This window comes from Thermobia domestica, chromosome 5, assembly GCF_964235325.1.
Source record: "Thermobia domestica chromosome 5, izTheDome1.hap1.1, whole genome shotgun sequence".
In the NCBI taxonomy this organism is placed as follows: Eukaryota; Metazoa; Arthropoda; class Insecta; order Zygentoma; family Lepismatidae; genus Thermobia; species Thermobia domestica.
In genome coordinates, this window is record NC_137458.1 from 282,578,487 (window position 1) to 282,601,687 (window position 23,201).

Genomic DNA, 23,201 nt, shown 5'->3' on the forward strand with positions numbered 1-23,201 from the left:
GAAGTAGTCACACAATGAAGCTTAACGTATCGATATAGCATCGAAGGAGAGGGTAAGTTCTTCAATTTATATTTCTCGCAAAAAAAAAAAAAAAAAAAAAAAAGTCTTTTGGTAGAATAGTTTTTACTTTTATACATTTTTAATATAGCAAGTCGATTCAAATTTCTTACGCATAATAATAATAATAATAATAATAATAATAATAATAATAATAATAATAATAATAATAATAATAATAATAATAATAATAATAATAATATTATTATTATTATTATTATTGTTATTATTATTATTATTATTTTAGAGATATGTTAATTACTTCTCATTTACTCGTTTGACATTCATGCCGTTAATTACTTCATTTCGGTGTTTGCGTGTGTGTCAGGGGGAATAGACGGTTACAACTTCTAAAGTTAGTGTGAAAAATGCTATTTATAGGTAGCATTTTTCCGTTTGGTCTTAATTTTCGAGGGAATCTACACCTCATGGACTATCCCATGGCTACGTCGCTGTCGCCAAGATACAAACAGAATTGCTTAGATAGCTGAAAGAAGGAAGTGATCCCCGTCCCCAGTATTTTGCATCTTGTTTATAATAATAAAAATGTAACTAAATGTGGTGATCTGGGCGAATATTGTAAAGTTAACGTACTCCAAACTAGGAAATTATTTATATATATTTTTTTTTTCCTATTTCGCTTCTTTCATCCAAAATTTTTGTGCTATTATCTTACCATAGAATTTACAAGGTGGTAAAATCTTCGTATTTCAATAGGCGCGGGAAATGTCTTGCGCAAGCTCTGCGGGTTCCCTAGCTTGCCTCTTGTTGCCACTCAACGTCACAGATCACGTGACAGAGTACGACCCCAGCCTTGTAGGGAGTAGTCTTGATTGCATCACACTCCAGAAAATCTAGACACATCTCTACTACTGCCTTGGAGAATCGCAGAACAAATAATGCTGAGTGGTATACTACCATTGATTTGCCTGAAGTACTCAAATTTAGATCCCACAACCTCAAACGTCGCATTATCGTGCATGCACAGTCTCACACAACTGAGGTTCTGAACAGTGAAAATGTTGAACCCATGTCTCACCCTGCTCAGTCACCAGACCTCGCCTCTAAATGCTTCTTTCTTGTTTCCAAACACCAAAAATAAAAAAGTGGGCAGCGATTTTAAGCGAAGAGGAGCTAGTGCAAATAAAAATACACGTTTCTGAGATACTGCAAAGTAGCTCCAACAAATGATTTATTCGAATGGACAAATGTATTGCTTTAAAGGCTAATACCTTGAAAACCAACAAAAGACATTACACTCTGGCTATCAACTTTCTGTTGATTTCCCAAAACTTTCAGTGTAACCTTCACAATGTAAACGACTTCACTTCACGAGTGGAGTCCTTTTGATATTATATATATATATGCACTAGTAACTGTTAAACTAATTGACAATAATTTGTACCATGCAAATATAGGCGGGGCAGGGGACGTAGTTGCGCATACTGTGTGATGCAAGATTAATAATGTTGCCAACCCAAGTTATATTTTGGCAACATTAAATGGCACTATGTGATATCATTACGCATTTCGTATCTATACGGTAAACAAAAACTTACATTATTACGTTACTCAATGCTGCAAACTAAGGGCACTACAAACATCCACATTTTGGTTGCCTCTATAGCAATAATAAGGCAAATGACACAAACAAGGAAATGCACGTCCCAAGTATGTCAGTGTCCAATACTATGAACATCATATTATGGGTTTCGAATGAATACGAAAAAAGTTACAGGGGATTGAAATTTGAACTTTTTCTCAAAAGCCTTTCATCCGAAAAACTGCTTAAGTACCTCATTCACTTTGAATTTTAGTTTAGTGTCTAGTTCAGCAGCGAGGCTAATATGAGACGTGGACCTTCAGCTTAACGTGGGATCCGAACCACATGAGCTCTTGTCGGGAATCGAACTCGGGTCTCCAACACCAAAGGTGCGTATGCTAACCGCTTAGCCACGAGAAAGCTCATTCAATTGCATACATGGGTTTCAAAAGATGTGTAAATCACAATGTCGTTTACAGCAATTTGATATCTCAAACCGTTCTGGAAATATGGTAAAACCAGTTAAAGTTTGAAAAATTCTTAAAATTATGTAATTCTAAAAACCTGTTGTGATTACAGCTATCAAAAACTATTATTATAAAGCTATAAGAAAAGTAAATCAAAAATTGTTTTGAAAAGTTCTTACACATACGCCCTTTTCGAACAATGTACCAAATTGTACTATTTTTTCATATCTCGCGAATGGTTTCTTATGTATCAAAATGCTGTAAGGGCATTATGATGCTTACATCTATTGAAAATCATCTACGTAATTCGATGAGACACTCATTTACACATTTTTTTTTTCGAAATCAAGTCCTTCTATTAAAAAATTTATTAATTCCCTGTAACTCTATTTCTATTTCTTCGAAATATGTCATGTGATGACAGTAGCATTGGACAAACGGTACTTTAGATGTGCATTATCTGTCCATCTCATCTGCGTTATTACTATTGTAGAACCCCTCAAAATTTTGTTTTTCGAGGCTTGTGAGACTATAGCTTCTTAGTTTGCAATACTGCATGACATGTGTAATATTGTTAGTTTTAGATATTTCATATGCAAATCTGAAATATGTAATAACCTGACGCAGTGGCATTAAAACAATACAACATTATGTTGGGTTGGCAACACTGGTAACCTTGTGGTACGACAAAGTATGTTGAAAATGTTTCTTGAGCTGCCGATATTTGCACGGTACGAGGCGTGTTCGGAAAGTAAGTACCGCTTTGAAAAAAATACTAAAACTGGTTTGTTCAAGCCAAATTTATTTTTACGTGAAAGAGCACACCTTCAACTATTTGTCAATATAGCTTCCACCAATGTTCAAACACTGGTCAGAGCGGATGACCATCTTGTCCAAACCTACCTCAATGAAACATCCCTCCAGTGTCCGGCAAGTGCGCAGTTTCGTTTGAAAGCCATCGCAGCGCTAGTGTGCAATCCAAAACAAAAGAAGAATGCTCAGTAAAGGAGTTGAGTTACTCCATGACAATGCTCGTCCACATACTTCTGGTACCACCCAAACGTTAATCCGATAGTTCGGTTGGGAGGAGTTTGATTACCCACTGTATAGCCCCGACTTGGCGCGCTTTGAAAATGACGACGACACAAAAAACGCTGTGGAGTTATGGTCGTCTTCAATGACGGGATGTTTCTTTGAGAATAGTTCGGACAAACTGGTCACCCGCTAAGACAAGTGTTTGCACATTGCTGGAAACTATGTAGATAAATAGTTTAAGGTGTGCTCTTTCATGTAAAAATAAATTTGACTTAAACAAACTTGTTTTAGTGTTTTCTTTCAAAACGGTATTTACTTTCCGGACACACCTCGTACAAAATGTCAGTGTCTTTTGTCAATTAGTTTAAAAGTTACAGGATGTATGAAATGAAAAATGAAATTTTTGAGTTTTACGTCCCGCGGTTATGCCGGTTAGGCTAAAGGAGACGGTGATGATGAGTAATGAATGAAATGGTAGAATGAAGAAAGTGGGAGGAAACGGGAGAACCCCGAGAAAACCCACGCACACGGTGTTTGTCCACCATAAAGTTCACTTGGCGGGAGCAGGGTTTGAACCCGAGACCCCTAGCACCAGAGGTGAAGGCTCTACCACTGAGCCACCGCGGCCCCCAAGTTACAGGATGTCTCAAGATAAACGATCCACACACACACACACACACACACACATATTATATATAAAGGGTGTTTCAAAACAACACCGACAACGTTTGGGAGATGATTCCTTACAACATGATAAGACAAGATGCATAGAACAACCTGGGTGCACATATACTTCCTTTCAGAGTTTCAAAACATCACCGACAACGTTTGGGACGTGATTCCTAACACCAAGATAGGACAAAAAATATAGACCTACTTGGGTGCACAAATGCTTCCTTTCGGACTTACAGGCTACCGAAAACATGAAAAAATGAACTTAAATGGTCCCTAGCTCAGCCATTCCGCGCCAAAGTAAACATTTGAGTGAAATTCTAATTTTGTTTGTATTAATTTGAAAAGTACCTGATAAGAGCGATAAATATTTTAATTATTGAAAAAGAACAAAACACAGCTTATTTTATTTGTTTTATGAATGTTACATCGTCTAGCTTAACATGAAGCCTAACGAGCTTCTTCTGAGACATGTAGAGGACGTTAGTTTGCGACACTGTTATTCAGTCATGTGACTGAACTTGAAACGGCCAATTTTGAAGGGAAACAGTCATTCTGTGTTCTATTGCCAAACACTGTTGTTTGCAAGAAAAAGGCTTGTATTCTCTTGGAAATAGCTCCGAACTTGTCTCTGCATTTGGTGTCTCGTCCGTAAGAAAAGAAGCAAGAAACTTCATTTTACATATTATAAAATAATAATATCATTCTGAAAACACGTAAGAAAAGCAAATAACTTAATAATAATTTATACTCGAAGTTTAATCAACCAATTGGTCGTACTTAACAAATAAAAGGCTTTTGAAATTTTGTCCCGTCCGTAAGATTTGATGTGTCCCTTCCCAAAGTACTACCCGGCACTAATAGAATTGTTGTTTAATTGCATTTATATTTGCCGCAAGAGGTTTGGCCTTTGCTTTTAGTGCCTTCACTTCCAAACTTCAGAAACCAAATGTAATAAAATGACTTGAAACCAGTTGCTTTTACTAATAGATGGCAGAAGAATCTCTCTATCTTTCTCATGTACTTTCTTGTGCCTACGAAAGATCAAAATTACCCTTACAAAATTTGACGAAGAGAGTTCAAACTTTCACAGAAGAACCTTCAAAGCCGATCGTATCGATTTGTTGATTTTATATTTTCTCATTGTTGAAGGTTTACTTGTTCAGATATTTCAACAATGAAACAAGTACAAAGTCAAAACATGTAACTGGTGAATGGAGTTTTTGCAACCTCACACGGGATAGGAGCGGTCGCGGGATAGGTGTCACATTGAGGAGAATGGCCTCGGAAATAGTAAGGACCGGCAAATAGATGTTTCCAGAGCAAAGGATTTTTACAAATGTTACAGTGGACTTTGTAAACCTCAAGGAATTCAACTCTTCTTTGTTGGTGACGAAACTGTGGGTGAACACCGGAAAATATTAGAACAAAGGTGGATTAAGGTTTATTCTATGCCGCAAGTTCAGTCTCGACATTGCTTTCGCCCTGTTGATGAACGCCACATTGAAACATGCTCCACAAATCATTAAAAAAAAAAAAAAAAAAAAAAAAAAAAAAAAAAAAAAAAAAAAAAAAAAAAAACCTAGCCTATTACGATTTTACAAGTCGCAGAAAATTAAGCTAAAATCAGTGTGTAACAAAACGTATGTCATAAAAATGTCCCGTCCGCAAGATCAATTACTGATCATTATAAATGTGGTAAAATATTTCCGTTATTAATAATAATATGGCTGTAGCTGTAAAATGTCTTTGGTCATTACTCTGAGTTATCGTAACTGCACATTTTAACAACTATCAACAATTTTTATTAAATGTCTCGCAGAATTATAGGCCAGAATGTCCCGTCCGTAAGAATGGAATGGCTGAGTTATAAAAGTTTGGGACCTACCGTAGTAGGGTCAAGACTTCACTTAGGAACTAATACGTGCCCTGCCCAAAAGTCTATGTTTCAGAATTCTAAGTTACTCATACAACAATTTTTGTAGAGGGATTTTGGCTATGAGCATATCATTTGAAGCACTCACCAACTACTTCTAAAAAATTGTTGCGGAAGTATCACATGTTTCTGAAGCATGGATTTTGAGAGGGCACATACCAATTCCTAAGCAAAGTCTTGACCCGACTACGGTAGGTCCCATAGTTTGAGAGCCATGGACCTGTAAAGTTCAATTTTTCAAGTTTTCGGTAGCCTATAACTCCGAAAGGAAGCATTTGTGCACCCAAGTTGGTCTATATTTTTTGTCCTATCTTGGTGTTAGGAATCACCTCTCAAACGATGTCGGTGATGTTTTGAAACACCCTGTACTTTTATCTGTGTCTATCTATCTGTGTACCGGATGTCCAGGCTCAGTCCAACTCCGAAAAATGAAAAGACAGAAAACTTATTGGAAAGAGAAAATCTTGAAATATGAAATAGTGACATTTTACCAATTGCATCAACCATTTTGGCTCCACATAGGCAAGAAGACCTATGTTAAATTAAAAGGCAACGTGTCTAATTCAGTGGGCTGATTGACTGAAACGTAAGGGCATGGGGAAGCATGTATGTGAGGGAACATAAATAATAATAATAATAATAATAATAATAATGTTTCTTACAATGCTGCATTGTTAGTATAGCAGGAGCCCAAGGAAACAACTTTCTGAACTGCAAACGTTTTTTCATTTCACACCCATTTTCTCGTATCTTCACTCATAATGGAGTTGACATAGGGCCCTGATCTTTGATACACATGGCATCCACATATATATATATATATATATATATATATATATACGGGGTTCAAAACAACACGGACAATATTTGGGAGGTAATTTCTCACATCAAGGTAAGATAAAAAGTATAGACCAACCTGGGCGCAGAAATGTTTCCTTTCGGAATTATAGGCTTCCGAAAACATGAAAAAATAAACTTTAAAGGCCCACAGCTCCAAAACTATGGTACCTACCGTAGTCGGGGCAAGACTTCACTCAGGAAGTAGTATGTATCTTATCCAAATATTCATGTTTCAGAATCCTGCGGTACATCTGCAACAATTTTTATAAAGGTAGTTGCTGAGTACTTCAAATTATATGCCCGTAGCCAAATTCCCTCTATAAAAAGTTTACGAGCTGCTTCGTGGCTAAGCGATTAGCGTATGCGTCTTTGGCGTGGGAGATCCGGATTCGATTCCCGGCGGGAGCTCATGTGGTTCGGATTCTACGTTAATCAGTAGGTCCACGTCTCATTTATAGCCTTGCTGCTGAACGGGACGCTAAACTCAAAATCAACTCAACTCTACGGAAATTGTTGTGTGAGTACCGCAGGATTCTGAAACATGTATTCTTGGATAGCGCACATATTAGTTCCTAAGTGAAGTCTTGATCTGACTACAGTAGGTTCCATAGTATTGGAGCTATGGACCTTTGAAGTTCATTTTTTCATGATTTCGGCAACCTATAACTCCGAAATGACGGATTTCTGCACCCAGATTGGACTTTGTCAGGAATCACCTCCCAAACGTTTTCTATGTTTACGTACAGTATTTTAGGGAATATTTATTAACAATATATAAATGAATCTTCAGTTATCCAGGAGTTTATGCTAGCCATGTGAACATAATCGACAGTTTTCACAATCAAACTAACATTCAACTGGTTCATCGTACCTTATCTAAGAAGCCTGCTTTCGAAAATGATAAAATGTCTTCTGGGTTTTACAACTATTTTGTCACAGGAAGGATTACTTCTATAGGCTAGTGACAATCATTAAAGTAGTACAAACGAGTTTCCATAAAATAAAGCTACTCTTTTACAAGTTATGAGGATTTAGCTCTTACCTTTTTTAAGTGTGGTTGCATTGGAAAGGAAACAAAAACCCTCTTTAATAATATTTTAGATGTTACTGAAGAAAGTGGCACGCTGAAACTGTCTCAGTAAAGACACGAAAGTGGAGGTAGAATATAAGAGCACGCTCTTTTTCAAACTTACCCTCGACTGAAGTCTGGAAAGAGCTCCTTCTAAGCTGGATATCTTAAGAAGCTCCGCTGTTTTCAAGAAAGACGTCAGTCGATTTTCAGTCACGTAAGTTTCTCCTTGATATATATAGCTTAAAAGGGCTACCATGTTTTCGTAGCTAACATCATTGAGAATAACGACAGGGTGTTGACAAGGATTAGCCTGGAAAGTGAATTAAAGTTTTCTATTAAAGTATATACCAAATGATGTATTAAAGTATAACATGTAAAAGAACATGACAAATGTAAACATCTAAATGCTGATTTTAACATAGATTAGGAAATAAATATAGAGAAAAAAGTTGACATGCATTTCAAGCTATTCTTATACATAAAATCATTAAGAACCCGTATCATTACAATGTAGTGTCACACGAAAAATCAAGGAAACAAATCCAGTTTTTTTCTAACTACACTTTATGTAGGCTTATAGCAATTCCTGAACTTCAAATAACGAAAAAGCACAACTGTGCCGGGAATTGAACCCGAATCTCCGGGCTTCCATGTTGGTGCGCTTCCATTATGTCGTGTAACCAGCCACACAGACCTCTATTTTTAGGACTGTTTTTACGTAGTTTTGGTCATCTAAATTTTTAATTTAAATCTACAGCAACTTACCTTGAACACATTTCTGAAGTACGGACTGGTAGCTGCCAGAATAATCTTATGAGCTTTAATATTCCGACCTTCACAAGTTATGGTCACATCAACCAAATCTTCTGTATTTCTCAGACTCCCCAGAGCATTCACAATGCTAGGTTGGAAGTTTTCCCAGCGAAGGCAACAGGCGTGAGAATCCATCTTACATCAGTATTTGCCTATAAAGAAAAAGATCAAAGTTTTAATTTTCATGCATAAACATTGTCCTTTTAAAGATATCACGGGAAGTGGCTTCTAAATAAATTATAATCTTGTTACACTTATTTACCAACAAAATTCCAGATACAGCCACTGACCGAGACGTATAAAACGTTACCAACAATAATAACAGGTATATAATGATAACCGTTTCTGTACTTTCAATTACAGCGAATGTTGTATCATTGAAAGCCTGGTTTACTCTGTATTATACAAATGAGTGTTTCAAGCGTGTCTTGATGGGACTTGGAAATATATTTGTCACTGTACTACAGAGCCATTGATGGCTTTTGTTTCCTTGTATTGCTGTGTGTAGTTTAGCGATAGGCATTCAGCCTTTGCTTTGTTTGCCAAATGTCAACCAATTAGCTTCTGGATTCAGACCTGAAATTTAATGCCTTGTATAGTAATGTGTATAACTCAAACGTATCACTTGTGATTAGATGTCAATTTAAATGACCCCAAGTGTACCATTTGAGATTAGAAGTCAATTTAATGTGAATACCTGGCATCTAACATTGTGAACCTAACATTTGTTCCTTATAAATAACGTAAGGAATACTTATTTAAATACTTCATACTCATCTGAACGCTCACTGAAGACATATAGTGCATAAATATACGCAATACGTTTAAAAACTATCCGTTTTCTCACTCATCTCCATGTCATTTGTTTTCACGGAACAAGTAGGTGATGTGTTTATTAGGCTTCTTGAAGTGCATTATTGCACAGAAAAAGTTTAAAACTTTATTTCAATGAATATATTGCAATGTTGTGATTGGTACAGTGTATACGGAGTTTCAACCCTTCACCTTTTTATAAAAATGGTTGTCTTATAAAAGATTTACGAAGTTCTTGTAAGTCTTTTCTTTAAAAATGTTTTCAGTGTAGGCTACAATAAGTCTGCACGCAACGTGGCCTTGGAATATAGGATAATTGTCTAACCCACATCGGCCTCAGACGGGGATTGGCAATACTCCATAACTCATAGCAGCCCTACGAGTAGGTATTAGAGGATATACCCGCAGCCCACGGCGGCTTCGGGAGAGGGTTTTCGTAGGTAAGCGATCAGCACTGAATTGATAATTTCCTCGTCTTATCTTCTTTTTCTTTTTTGATATCTTTTTGAAGAGAAGATCCATGAAGGGACAGTCGGCTTTCTTCGTAGTTTTCCGAATCCTCTTCATTATTTCCTGGAGGTGTAGTCTCCTTCCGTCGCCCACCATCGTTGGTTTATGATTGTAAAAACACGTGGTATGAAGTGTGTGTGGGTAAATGGATCCTTACAATATAAATGTTCCAGACGTTATCTACTTTGCGAGAGAAGGCACATGAGCGAGATAACTCCGAAGTCTTGATTGTTGATTACGGTGCCGCACACCTTGACGAAGTATGCGCTACACAATTTGTGTGAAGAGAAAACATTAATTATACTACATTAGTGAGGATTTACCTCTTAAATACAATTTGGTGTACGAAATTCAGAATTTGTTGATATCGTTCTGAATAATCTCGAATTTCTTTTTGATCAGCCAATTCTCTAAGGTTAGTTGGATGGTTGATTTGAAGCTTAGCATCCGTTTCAGCACCTTTTCGCCTATGCGACACGTGGACGTGGAATCCAAATCACATGAGAGCTCTCAAGGGGAATCAAACTCGACACTCTAGCCCCAAACACGCGTATGCTAACAATATACACACTAGAAAGCTTGTCCTTTTTAAGGGTCTGCGTAATTTCGTAACTTTCTCCAACACAAAGAAAAATGAAACAGATCACATTTATGTCAAGCGGTTATGTCGTGTAACCTACAGGAGACGGTGATGATGGTGACGAGTGAAATGGTGGAATGACTAAAATGGAAGGAAACGGGAGAACCTCAAGAAAAATGCACATGATGTTTGTACACTTCAAAGTCCACTTGGAACGAACTGCGGTGGAACAAGAGATCCACCACACCAGACGCGAACGCTCTACCTACTACTGAGTCACCATGGCTCTCTCCAACCAACAAAAATATTCTCTACATATTTCCGGTATGTGCTTTTACTTGCGTCCAATCGGGAGTCAGTGAAATAAAGTGACTGGGAACATTTTAGTAACCTAGTACGCAATTGGTGGAAATTATTTTCTTGATTTGTGATGATAAAAAATATCGACTCTTGAGTCACCCTCTAAATTCAGAAAGATATTGGCAACTTTGTTTACATGATTTGATTCACGATCGTCAATCAATTAGAGAATTAGATGACCTGTAACCAAGCTACACTCTACGATATATAGGGTGGTATATTAATGTACCGACAAACGGTAGCGGTAGTAGACATTAAATTAAGCAAAAAAAAAAAAAATGTTCAATGAACGTAAATTGGGGAGTGGCACCATTTTACAGTGAGAGGCGTTCAAAAATCGGCGAAAAAGTTGATATAATGCCGAATATCACTGTCAGGTCAAGAGAACCGAAATAGGGAAGTCTCTACAGATGAGGGATGCCATTTGTATATCATTGCACTTATTAAGTGCGACTTTCTGTGTAAATTTTCGACACGACTGCGGTACCATTACACGTTCGTGAAATATTCGGCCTTATATCAGCGCTTTCGTCGCCGATTTCTGAACGCCTCTCACGGTAAAATAGTGTCGCTCTCAACTCATATTATTATACACGTCTTACTTAATTTAATGCCTACTATCACATCCTTCAGTTTGTCTGTGCGTTAACGTACAAGATGGATTATTTATCTTGATACCTTTCTGTAACAATTTAACTAATACGCACATAACGCTGAAATTTCATATCATGTAAATATCGAAAGGGGGAATATTGTCTGATACACTGATACCACAAGATTAACATTAACATCAAACATTTTTTTTTTTTTTTTTTTTTTTTTTTAATGGCACTCCGTTAGGTTATTACATCTTTCAAATCCACAAGTAAAAGGAAAACCTACCATAGCACACTTGTTATGCAATGCTGCAAACTAAGGACGCTGCAGTATCACAAACATCGAAAAATAACTAAATTTTGGAGAGTTCTACAACAGTAAACGCACGTGAGACACACGTGGCAAAGTACCTTAGTGTCAAATACTACGGTCATCATATGACGTATCTCAAAGAAGTGGAAATAGTTACAAAACTTAACGAATGATAGTTTTTGGTACCACAAAAGTGACTTTTTTTCTTTCCTCGAAAATTACACATTAGAATTTACTCTCAAGCATGCTATCTTGTTCACCTGATGTGACCTATCTGCTGTATATGCTTTATATTTGGACAATATTTTAGTTCAACAGAAATTAAAATTTCAGATTTTATGATAGTTTTGTGCTATATCTAATCAATCATACACTGCTATTGCCTTCCCAGGGGTATACTCGAGCAGATGGTTCTACCAAATAGAAAATTTATAGGTAAAATACAATGTGAAACATTTTTCGTGAAGGAATGGGTGTGATTACTAAAATGAATCTTGAGTGATAGTGAAAGTATCGTATATGTAAAAGTGTGCTCTTCCACTATCCTCGTTTATGTGTATATCCACCGTTGCTGACGTGCCTGCTCCCTACGGACACACTCGCTCGCTACCGCTCGGGCCCTCTTGCCCTGACTCGGTTACATCACATTCGTGCTTTTTAGCGGCCACCCAGCACAAGTTAGATCGTATCTTATGCGTTATAGTTTCGAAGTCATACGTCCACAATGTATCAATATTCACACTGAGCCCTCCTGCCTACTCTTCAAGTAATAATGAAGTTCCTCATTTAGTGTACGCTCTGCAAACAGAAATACAAAGCTTCAACCTAACCCGAATATGTAAGAAATGTGTCAACATTTGGTAGAAACGTCTGCAGAGTAATGCCCTTCCTTGTATCGTAATGAAGAGGCTAATGAGAGTATAATCATCTCTCAGTTTTACTTCAATACGTGGAACGGGTTAAATTCCAAAGTTGGGCGTCCGTTTCCAGCAAATTTTTTAAAATTTACAGTAAAGATATGGATAATTTGATCGTTTGTGTGCTTGATAATGTATAAGAGTCTCGAAAAATCTGTTTATTTGTTAGGTATAAGCGGTTATAAACATGGGACTATACGGCGAGCGGGTGGAACTACTTGGCGCAAGGTAATCGAACAGTTGCATTGTGGGAAAGAAACGAGCATTTATGTTATCAACATGGCGAATGTACAAGGGCAATGAACTAATAGTTTTAACATTTGTGAAGCAATGCGTTGATAACGAGCAAAATCTTTTAAAAGTTTGTGAAGAGCACGGATTAATGAACCTAATAACAAATTGCAGAGAGTGTGGAAAGGAGATAACAGCGAAAAAACGTGGCGAAAGAGGACGCCCAACTTCGGAATAAATGCCCGTGGAACGGTTCTCGTACAGTATGAAGCTTTGTTTCTGTCGAGAGATCGTAACACAGCAAATGTACAAATAGAGATTACATTATTTTGTAAGGCTTGAGTTTAGAGTTGCCCCCTCCAGTTTCAAATCTACAAAAAGAATTTAAAACACTGAAAATTGTTAAGATAAGTTAGTTCAGGTAACCCGGTAAGGCTTTAGGATATAGTATACAACAGGTCCTCATCATTTCCCGAGGACTCACGAAGTTCAGTCTTTTACGGATTATTCATTGAGGACCTAGGAACTTGAAAATGGGGTAACAAAGCGACTTTCATTTACTTATTGACTGAAACTTGTACATGACATACCACCATTTCTGTACGTGGTGCAAGAGTTTGAACTATCCTCGAGTACAGTGCACTTTATGTGCGCCTCTGTAGTGCCCTTGTACTTTATATTTCACTATGTGTGTGTGTGGGGGGGGGGACTTGAACGCATATTGCATGTCTTGTGCTCGTGGATAGTTCTTACTGTTCCATTACGTACAAACGTGATGGTATTTCATGTAGAAGTTGTAATAGCACACATAAGAAACGCAGATCACGGTGTACTCATACTGCATATTCCAGTGTGAGTACAACATGATCTGGGTTTCTTATGTGTTTTATTACCACTTGTACATGACACACCACCATTTCTGTACGTGGTGCAAGAGTAAGAACTATCTCGAGTACGGAACACGATGAGGAGCTGTTGTATACTATTACCTTTTTTTTTTTTTTTTTATTAAAATTAAAGACAAAGATAATACTTCTTATTGTTGTCATATGATGCAGAAAAGTATATTAATGACAATTTTAAATTATAGTCGAGGTAGGTGTAACTACGGAGAAATGTTGATGCAAACAAACTATAGATCTGGATATAGTTATGTCCCGAATTTATTCAGTTCTTGAAGTATGCTATTTAAGTAATGAAACAGTAATGAGGCTTGTTATGACGGTAGCAATAATTGCAAGAATTAGGCGAGAAACCCCTTACGAGTAAGCCTGGGAAGTAAATTAAAAGCCACTGCAAGTGTTGAAGTTAGTGTGAACAAAATATCTTATAAAATTGCCAGTACTGAATAAGAACTAAGGCAGGATTCTAGAACACAAGTCCCCTTTCTCATTTAGCTCTAATAGAGATCAAAATCAACGCTCCCTACGGGGCTCTACCCGCTTCACTCGCTATCGGTCGCTCGGCAATACTGTGAATTAACCTACGTAATGAGCTGTAGTATAGAAAGGGTAGTTTCGTGAGTCCTCGGGAAATGATGAGGACCTGTTGTATACTATATCCAAAAAAAAAAAATTATGGCATCCTACCTAGTATTAACTTATGACCATATATATTGGATAGTGCATCCTTTTCGGTTCACTAAAAATTGTGCACATGCATACCACCTTGGCCAATAGTGTTGCCAACAAGTTGACACAAAATGTCGCTAAATGGGAAGTGAAATGACCAATTTTGGGTGAAAAGTCGCTAAAATTCATTCCTGAAATTCCATCTATCTATCTATCTATCTATCTATCTATCTATCTATCTATCTATCTATCTATCTATCTATCTATCTATCTATCTATCTATCTATATCTATCTATCTATCTATCTATCTATCTATCTATCTATCTATCTATATATATATATATATATATATATATATATATATATATATATATATATATATATATATATATAATCTACGTTACAAAAATATATACGTAAAACACAATTGAAGGGATGAATTATACGTAACACAATATTTTCATTTTTAGTACAATATATAATTATTATTTATTTTCTGATCAATTTCAATTCAACGAAATCGAAAATGAGTTTAAAACTTCGAACAAAAGTAAAAGTCTAAAAAGAAAAAAAATCGTACATCCACTTCACTTTTACTCACGCTTCTACAGATAATCAGCTTGCTATTAGTAATGTATTCTTTGCGTCTCCAAGTGGAAGCTCTGCAACTTAAGGACGTCAAAAGTTGGAGGTGATCTCCATTAGAGGGCAAAAGGTAACAGCAATCAAGTGGGAATATGGAGATAAATGCTATGTCTCCCCACAACCATGGGCGGATCCAGGACCGACTTCTGGGGGGGGGGGGGACTAGGTTGTCATACTACTACTTTTAAGGGCTCCAAACTCTGGGATGGGTTATATATATAAACGAAAATAAACATATATCTGAGCTGATTCGAGCTAATAGTATTTGACTACAGAAGGACATGTTGTTCGCAGCACAAAAGTCCCTAGATTTGTAAGTAAGTCGCCAAATTGTTGCTGAAGAAACCAAAAAAGTTGCTAATCGGAAAAATTATTTTTTGTCGCTATCATGGAAGTCGAATCCCCTAGATTTAGCGACTTTCCCCCCAAATTCGCAACACTAACGGCCAACGGCGGCAAATAGAGATGGGCAGATCGAGTCCGAGAATCGATTCCTTAATGTACTCGATTTTCTGTGCTCGGTTTATCTGGACTCGATTCTGTATTCGGTTTAATTATTCTCACTCAGTGGACTGCGTTGATGATCCTACGTTTATGACTTCATGCACGCGCTTTCTGGATCAGTTCTGTATTCGGTTTTATTATGCTCAATCAGTGGCTCACATCCCTGGCAGTGCAATCAACAAGCCGCGTATATAGAACACATTTCTGCTATTCATATACCAACTGACGGGAAACTAACCCTCACACACCGTTCTTTGACTGAATTCACTGAAGTAGCATACGCCTTGCTTTGTCCTGTTATCGGCGGCAGAGGGGAGGGTCAGTAAAGCAAGCCATGGAAGGACTAATAAGTCCGAAACAAGAGAGAATCGAGTCCATCAGAATACAGCAACGAAGTGCGGTTCTTTGCACATGATGTTTTTTTTTAATTTTATTTTTATTTAACCTATAGCGTAGAATGGTTGTTTATTCACATTGGAGAGACAGGATTTATTGCCTACGTTTGTCCGATTCCTTTCAGTTGGAAAGAATTTTAAATCGAGGAGGGAAATATTTCATAACAATAAAGAAGATTTTTAGCAAACATAAATATCTTTCTAAACAAAGTGAGATAAATGATAACATTCTAGCCCCACTGGTCTAGTGACTAACGCATGCGCCTTCGGCGGAATGGATCCTGGGTTTGACTCTGGTAAGGACAGCAGTGAATGTATTGGCGTAATTCAACTCTGGGCCCATTACATATCTCATAATTCCTATGGTTCGTTATTATTATTATTATTGTGAGTGTATTTTAACTATTGAATTGTGAGTAATGAGTCCAGATGCGGTTATAGAATGTAAAAACTGTGGGGAAGGGGGCAGCCAGACCTCAGACTATAATAGGTGTGTCATGAGTTTACTGTAAACTTTCAAAAATACATAAATAATAGCTTAAATTATTTTTGTCACTCAAAAACTGGGGGGTTATGCCCACACTGAATGAGTCGAAAAACAAGAAACGACACTGAGTCGTTGTACTGACTAGCGACGTATGCAGAAATTTATTTTGAGGGGTCCAAAGCTTTTCTGGGTGAATTCAAATCTAATATGAGAATAAATTATATTAAAATTTGTGAAATTATCCCTAAAATGATACTAAATTTATAGACAAATCGATATTTCGGGGACGGGGCCCGAACCCCCAGGACCTACCTGCGTACACCCCTGTTACCGACCACGCGTCATTTTGTTGAATAGGGATGCGCACGAGACGAGTCGAGACAGGATTTTCCTGACAAAATTCGAGTAGAGACACGGCTCTTCCAATAGAGAAATTACATTTTTCGAGTCGAAACATCACTTTTACAGCACATTTTCGAGACGAGACAGACACAAATCTTGTCTCGTGCGCATCCCTATTGTTGAACGTTATTATCTGGCGTGATAAAGCCATTCATAGAATTAAGGCTACAGTTACTATAGCAAATGTGTGTTAAAATACATGTATGAAACACCTGTAACTTAGAAATTATGATTATGTTGTATATTGGTGCCATTGACGGTGTTAATGTTCTCCCTTTACTCAAGTCTAACTGACCAGTAAAGAACAAATGAGGCTGACATAGCATATGCTTTCCTGTACTTCCATTCCGATCGCAGCTGGTCTGGTCTCGATTCTGCTTGTGCTCACTTTTCACAAACCGAGTCCAGAACATCTGAATGCAGAATCGATTCTGTTTGTACTCGGAATTGTTTTCTCATAAATGAGTTCTGGACTCCGTACTCGATCCCCTACGCTTGCTCTGATTGGCTGGAATCGATTCCGAATTCCTTTGGTCGCATGCACCATAGAGTGCGATACAGCTCCAGAACTGTACCCACTTGCTTAGCGAGTGGTAAACAGTGAGAGTGAGCTTCAGTTAGCCTTATGTGCTTGCGTGCTGCAAAGGGCGAGATTGAGTGCACAGAAACAAGGGGTATGCAAATAGATGTGAAAAGGAGGATACACAATGAAACATACCTGGTATAGCTATGCATAAAAGAGAGAGTGGGTAATATAAACAGCTACTTCTAGTTCGTGTTACTCATCGTGAAAAAGATAAACAGTACTTTAATAAATAAAACCCTAATTATATATATATATATATATATATATATATATATATATATATATATATATATATATATATATATATATATATATATATATATATATATATAGGGCACATCACATGGTGTTGTTGTGGTGACATCTAGGGCCCTTCTTCAAGGGGGCCCAGGGGCCAACTTCAAATTTTCAAATGGGAACATTATTGAATCATACCTCGTTCAATAGTCCTTGAAAAACGAAACAACTTTTGTTGGAAAAAAATTTCGATTTGGGCCACCGTTTTCAAGATGGCCGCAAGAAGTAAGGAACCATGATTGTCATCGCATAATGTCCTAGTTACGCAACCTATAAATAGCAATTTACTTCTAAGAATTTAGTCTGGAAATTATAAATATGAATCAAGGAGGATGTTATTACGTAAAGAATACATTTAATTATAATAATTATAGTATAAGTAAATATACCCTCAAAATATGAAGCTGAAAATCAAAAACAAGCAATTATTTACTTACAATTACGTAAATTTCAGCTTAAGTCGTCTATCTTTGCATAGAAACCTCTGGATTACTGCTTTAGAAACAGTAACAGGAGCCCGAAACCGTAAGTCTTGAGGATGACCCACTAACGACAAAGTAAATGAAAATTAGGGAAATAAAAAGGCAGAATAGAAAACGTTCTGTAGCTTAACGCCCAGGCTTTTTTTTTTTTTTTTTGCATCAACTGACACTTCGAACACAACTTGGATCGAGAGAAATATTGTTTCTTTTCATCGTACTCCGTACATGTATTTTAGGTAGAAGTAGATTGCACCATTAACTTTTGAATTGAATGATATGTTTAGCAATAAAAGAGTGCGTAGATCATACCCCCTATCCCCCCAAAAAAAAGTTTTCCGTATTGCTATAAAATATCTGTACATGCACAAATAAATCTACAGGCTTGGCAACGCTTGAGAAAAGCAGAAAACTCAAGACGTTGATTTCCTAACAAACGCCTTGGATCACAGAAGCACGAGATGAGAAACACGAAGCGCATGCTCAATAGAAGTCTTTTAAAGCAGTGAAAATTAAGCCAACGCGTTGTCAACGACTTACTCGTAGAGTTGCCTCCTCAAAACATGACGGCGACCCCACAGTACTTCTCTGTTCTTTTGCAGTTCAACAGTTGATTCTGTCTCGTTGAAAATAAAAAAAATCACAAGTTCTGACGATCCGGTTAATTAAATTAAAATACTCTTAAAATAACACCGACTTGCACACCCAGAGAAGACGCTACTGATATATATTAGGGTGGTCCAAATTTATATGGGGAAAAATAAATTTAGGAATTTGTTTGGACTCACCCCCTAAAATGGTTCCATATGAAACCAAATTAAGTCACGAGAAAAAATAGATCAATTGAATGATTTTAAATGGTACCCCAAACGACCTAAAATTTTGAATGTGTTTACAATACATAGTGTATGGGGAAAAGCTGGAATAAACTCTTGTAATTTAGAAACGGCTCAAGGGAATGAAAAGATATCTTGGATGATGGAACTAGAGAAAGGGACCAACCTAATCTTGTATACGTTATCATGGCGGCCGTCTTGAAGTCCGCCATCTTGAATTCAGGTCAAAATTTTTAAATAGGAAGAGGGTCATGTGACATATCTTTTTGAGGTAGCATTTCACCAGATGCACAAATCTGGTATTATTTTCAAGTTACCTATATTCATGTAAGAGTTATTTCGTGTGAAAATCAAAATGCTTCATGTAATGTTATTTTATTGCAGTTATGGAACACAGATATGTAAGAATTTTGTAAGTCTTTTACATAAACTGAAACAAACTGTTTGTTTCGCTTTGAACTACAAATAAGTTTTTTCCCCCATCAAGATGATTCATAGACCATTATGAGGAAAAAGAAAAATTAAAACTTGGAAGAAATTGAAATATCCCTTATTTATGTAGTATCCTTTTGGTAAGTTGTGAATCTTATTTGCTACATAGTTCACTTTGGATTATATAGGAAAAGGTTGTCTGTGGGCCTTTATTATCTGCAAAAGAAACTGTTTGTGCTCCTCATTTTTCGTAAGAACATGGTTGTAATCTTCTATTAGTTACACTCCCCTTTCTGCACACCGTTTGTTACGTAGGTGAATTAAACTATTGTCTTTCCTTGAAGATAGTCATTGTTATTTGGCCATGAAGTCGGATCACACTCAAGAAACCCTTTGGGTATTTTAAATGTCTCGAGGAAAATTTGGTTGTTGGAACAAATTCACTGTAGATATTTTTATAAAAAGGCCTTGTGTCCATCTTAAACACAAATTAAACATAACTTTCTTACAAGGCTGTCTAAAGGCGGATTTTCATGCAAGCGTTCGTTGCGTTCTTTGCTTGCGATGTTGCTGAATAGCCAATTGAGGAAGTTGTTTTAAGTACGGCTCTACGTGTAACACAACTTTCTGTTGGCTACACATAGAAATCGCAAGCAACGAACGCAACGGACGGTTGCATGAAAATCCGCTCTAATTCTTTATTATAAATTAACGAGAAATGTTACAGTTTCGGAAGTATATCACTTCCTTCTTCAGACTACTATTCCAACTGAAATCATAGATAACAAATTATGTTATGTTATCTATGATTTCAGTTGGAATAGTAATCTGAAGAAGGAAGTGATATACTTCCGAAACTGTAACATTTCTCGTTAATTTATAATAAAGAATTAGACAGCCTTGTAAGAAAGTTAGGTTTAATTTGTGTTCAAAATCACTGATTTCTCTTTTCACAAGAATTTTTATGTTATCATCTCTTGCGTCAAGCCTCTTTGCTGCTTCACAGTTTCCCCTTATAGTTTTAATTCTTTCAATCATTTTCTGCTTTTCCATTATGGTAACTTCATCATCAAAGAAATACAATGCTACGTGTTCCTCCGTCAAGTACCAAAGTCGGCGTGAAAATTTAGAAAGAACCACTTCAGATAATGCAGCACCTATTTGTCTTTAACTGTACAAATCTTTCAAAAATTGTAGATCTTGTAATGGTGAATGGGATGTTCGATCATATTTAAGCCAACTGTGAACATATAGTTGGATCAGAAAGTGCATACTCTCCGAAGACCCGTTTCTATTTGCTTCGTTAAACGAAATTGTTGGCGAAAGAGAAATACAGTAGAGCGTCGATTATCCGAAGTAATTGGGGGACATGGGTGTTCGGAAAACTGGTTTGTTCGGATAATCGAACTGTACATGTTTATTTGCCAAAAAGAAGTACTGTACAGTAAATTTATTCATAAAAACAGGCATCTCTTTAAGTATTACAAAGTAACGTACAAAGGCAACTTTAGTAGGAATATATAGTATGTGGTACAGTCCCTCATAGAAAGGACAACACGTTTACGTTTAAGCATTTTGTATCGTCAAGTTCACTTCTTCACGCAGCAGCATACAAGTGGTCGTAACAGAGAACAGAAGGTTACTGTTTGCACCGTGAGAAGCTCTTCTTGGGGGCGCGCAATCCTTCAAACTGCGCGGAGCGGCATGCCTCAACTCTAAGCTGGCGCAGCTGTTGCTGTTAATGTGAACAGCTTTGATACTGCCGCTACTTCTACAGCCAGTGCCAAACCGACAGAAGTGTGCTAATTGTTGAAACACAGCAACTGGCGGCTTCCGGTCAGCAGCGCCTTATGAAGGCCCCATTAGAAGCAATGTTCCGCCAGCAGTGGCTCAGTGCGGCGACTACTGTGGGAAACTTCGTTTTGGAGTGAGGGGGATGATGGACGGTAGGGTGGGAGAGTAACAGGTGCGAGCGAGTTCGGTTAAGCGGTCGTTCGGTTGACCGACGTTCGGATAATCGACGCTCTACTGTATTTTAAATAGTAGCTTGCTTTTCCCATCCACCTTACATGGTGAATTGCTCCAGGTAAACGAAAGAAAACTCCTCAAGGAGATATACCACCCAAGAATATGATGGCCAGTTCTAAAAATTCCCTGTAATCTTCTCTACAGTGTCCTGCTTCTACAAGTTTGACAGCAAAATTCAACACTTCATTTCTTACATCGGAAATATTGTTTGTTACATCATCATCATCAATTCCTGGAATAAAGTTAGTGCAATCTATTCTAGACCACTCGTTCTGAAAACACTTCAATAGGAGAGCGTCCGGTCCAGATGCAAACGAAACACAACAGTTATCAAATACACATTTTAAAACTAATTCATAAATGTGGTTACAAGGAAGGTATAGAAGGTTATTTTGGAGCTACTGCTCTAGCAGAATGCAAGCACCGTTGACAAGATCCATAGTGCAAGGCACATGTCACAATAAACTGCCTGCACAAACTTTACCAAGTTCCATTCTTCAAGCGAATGTACTATAGTAAAATCAATATGTTCTTCTCTTGATGACGACAAAATGGGAACACCAACTAGCCTCTCATGACCATCTCCTGTAATAATTATTGATAACCTGCCGGCAGTCTCTCTGCCAGTCAAATTCAGCAGTAGTTTCCCGTTCCAATGCGCAAGTAACGCACTTGATGCACTCTGAAATTGTTTCTTGTGGTTCTGTGCAACGTCACTACAGGTTTTCTCTCAGCATCGGTGAATGGAAGACCCATTTATTGCTAGTTCCTCTACATTATGGCCTAATGCCTCTGCCGTTGCTGTCAGAATATGTATTGCTGCTCTATGAGTGATCTTTTATCAATTAAGAGCAACACCAGTCTTTGAGTAATAAAATTAGTTTTTCCCCCTTTTACATCTCTTCGACGGTCCGGGCACACACGCATTCGTATTTACCTTTTCTCTAACATTCTCAACTGGGTTTTCCTCTTCATTACTTGAACTGCTCCATGTCTTTTGGCGTAAAAAGTTCAAACAAATTATTTTCAGAAGTGCATTTTCTTTCGCGTTCCACTTTCGTTTGAAGCCGTGCATATCCCTTTCGTTCTTTTCACGCCAAAATCATGTCTTTACTTTTAGTCGTGTAGGAATTGTTAATCTGAAAAGGAGAAATCTTTTTACAGCTAATAATTCTTACATGACTAAAGCTATCTTTAAAACAGTGCCAGATTTGTGCTTCTGGTAAAACGATACCTCAAAACGATATGTTACATGACCCTCTTTCTATTTAAAAATTTTGACCTGAATCCAAGATATTTCAAGATGGCCGCAATGGCAGTACTATACAAAATTACATATGTTTTTTTCCCTCTATTTCTATTATCCACGGTATCTTTGCATTACCTTCAGCCGTTTCTAAATTACATGAGTTTATTCCAGATTTTCCCATATACTACGTACTGTAATCGGATTCAAAATTTTAGGTCGCTTGGGGCAGTGGCGTAGGGAAGGGGGGGCCCGGAGGGGCCGGGCCCCCCCAAGGAGGTCCGACAATGTTCTTTGGTACTTTGATGTTTGCAATGTTTTATATATTTTTATGTTTATATATTTTTTTGTTTGTAATTTTTCTATATGTACCTATAACAGCACTTGCCCCCCCCCAAACACACATCCTGGCTACGCTACTGGCTTGGGGCACCATTTAATATTATTCAATGAAACTAATTTTTCTCCTGGCTTAATTTAGTCCCATACGGAACCATTTTAGGGGGTAAGACCAGCCCGATCTGAAAATGTATATTT

At 37.3% G+C, this 23,201-nt stretch overlaps 1 protein-coding gene across 11 annotated transcripts in view; it reads right to left on the minus strand.

Moving 5' to 3' along the window:
* The window catches only part of LOC145686670 (uncharacterized), a 165,190-nt gene extending 150,109 nt beyond the window's left edge, over positions 1–15,081 (minus strand). For 9 of the 11 annotated variants that reach the window (XM_081760180.1, XM_081760172.1, XM_081760173.1 and 6 more), the window contains exons 1-3: positions 14,345–14,463; positions 8,388–8,587; positions 7,744–7,932 (exon numbers count right to left, since the gene is read on the minus strand). In XM_081760180.1, the coding sequence (XP_081616306.1) occupies positions 7,744–7,932; positions 8,388–8,570 (372 nt within the window). In that variant the 5' untranslated portion in view covers positions 8,571–8,587; positions 14,345–14,463. Of the gene's footprint in view, positions 1–7,743; positions 7,933–8,387; positions 8,588–14,018; positions 14,151–14,344; positions 14,464–14,928 lie in introns of those variants that run through there. The other 2 variants (XM_081760170.1, XM_081760171.1) reach the window with 2 other exon arrangements.
* Positions 15,082–23,201: the final 8,120 nt, after the last annotated feature.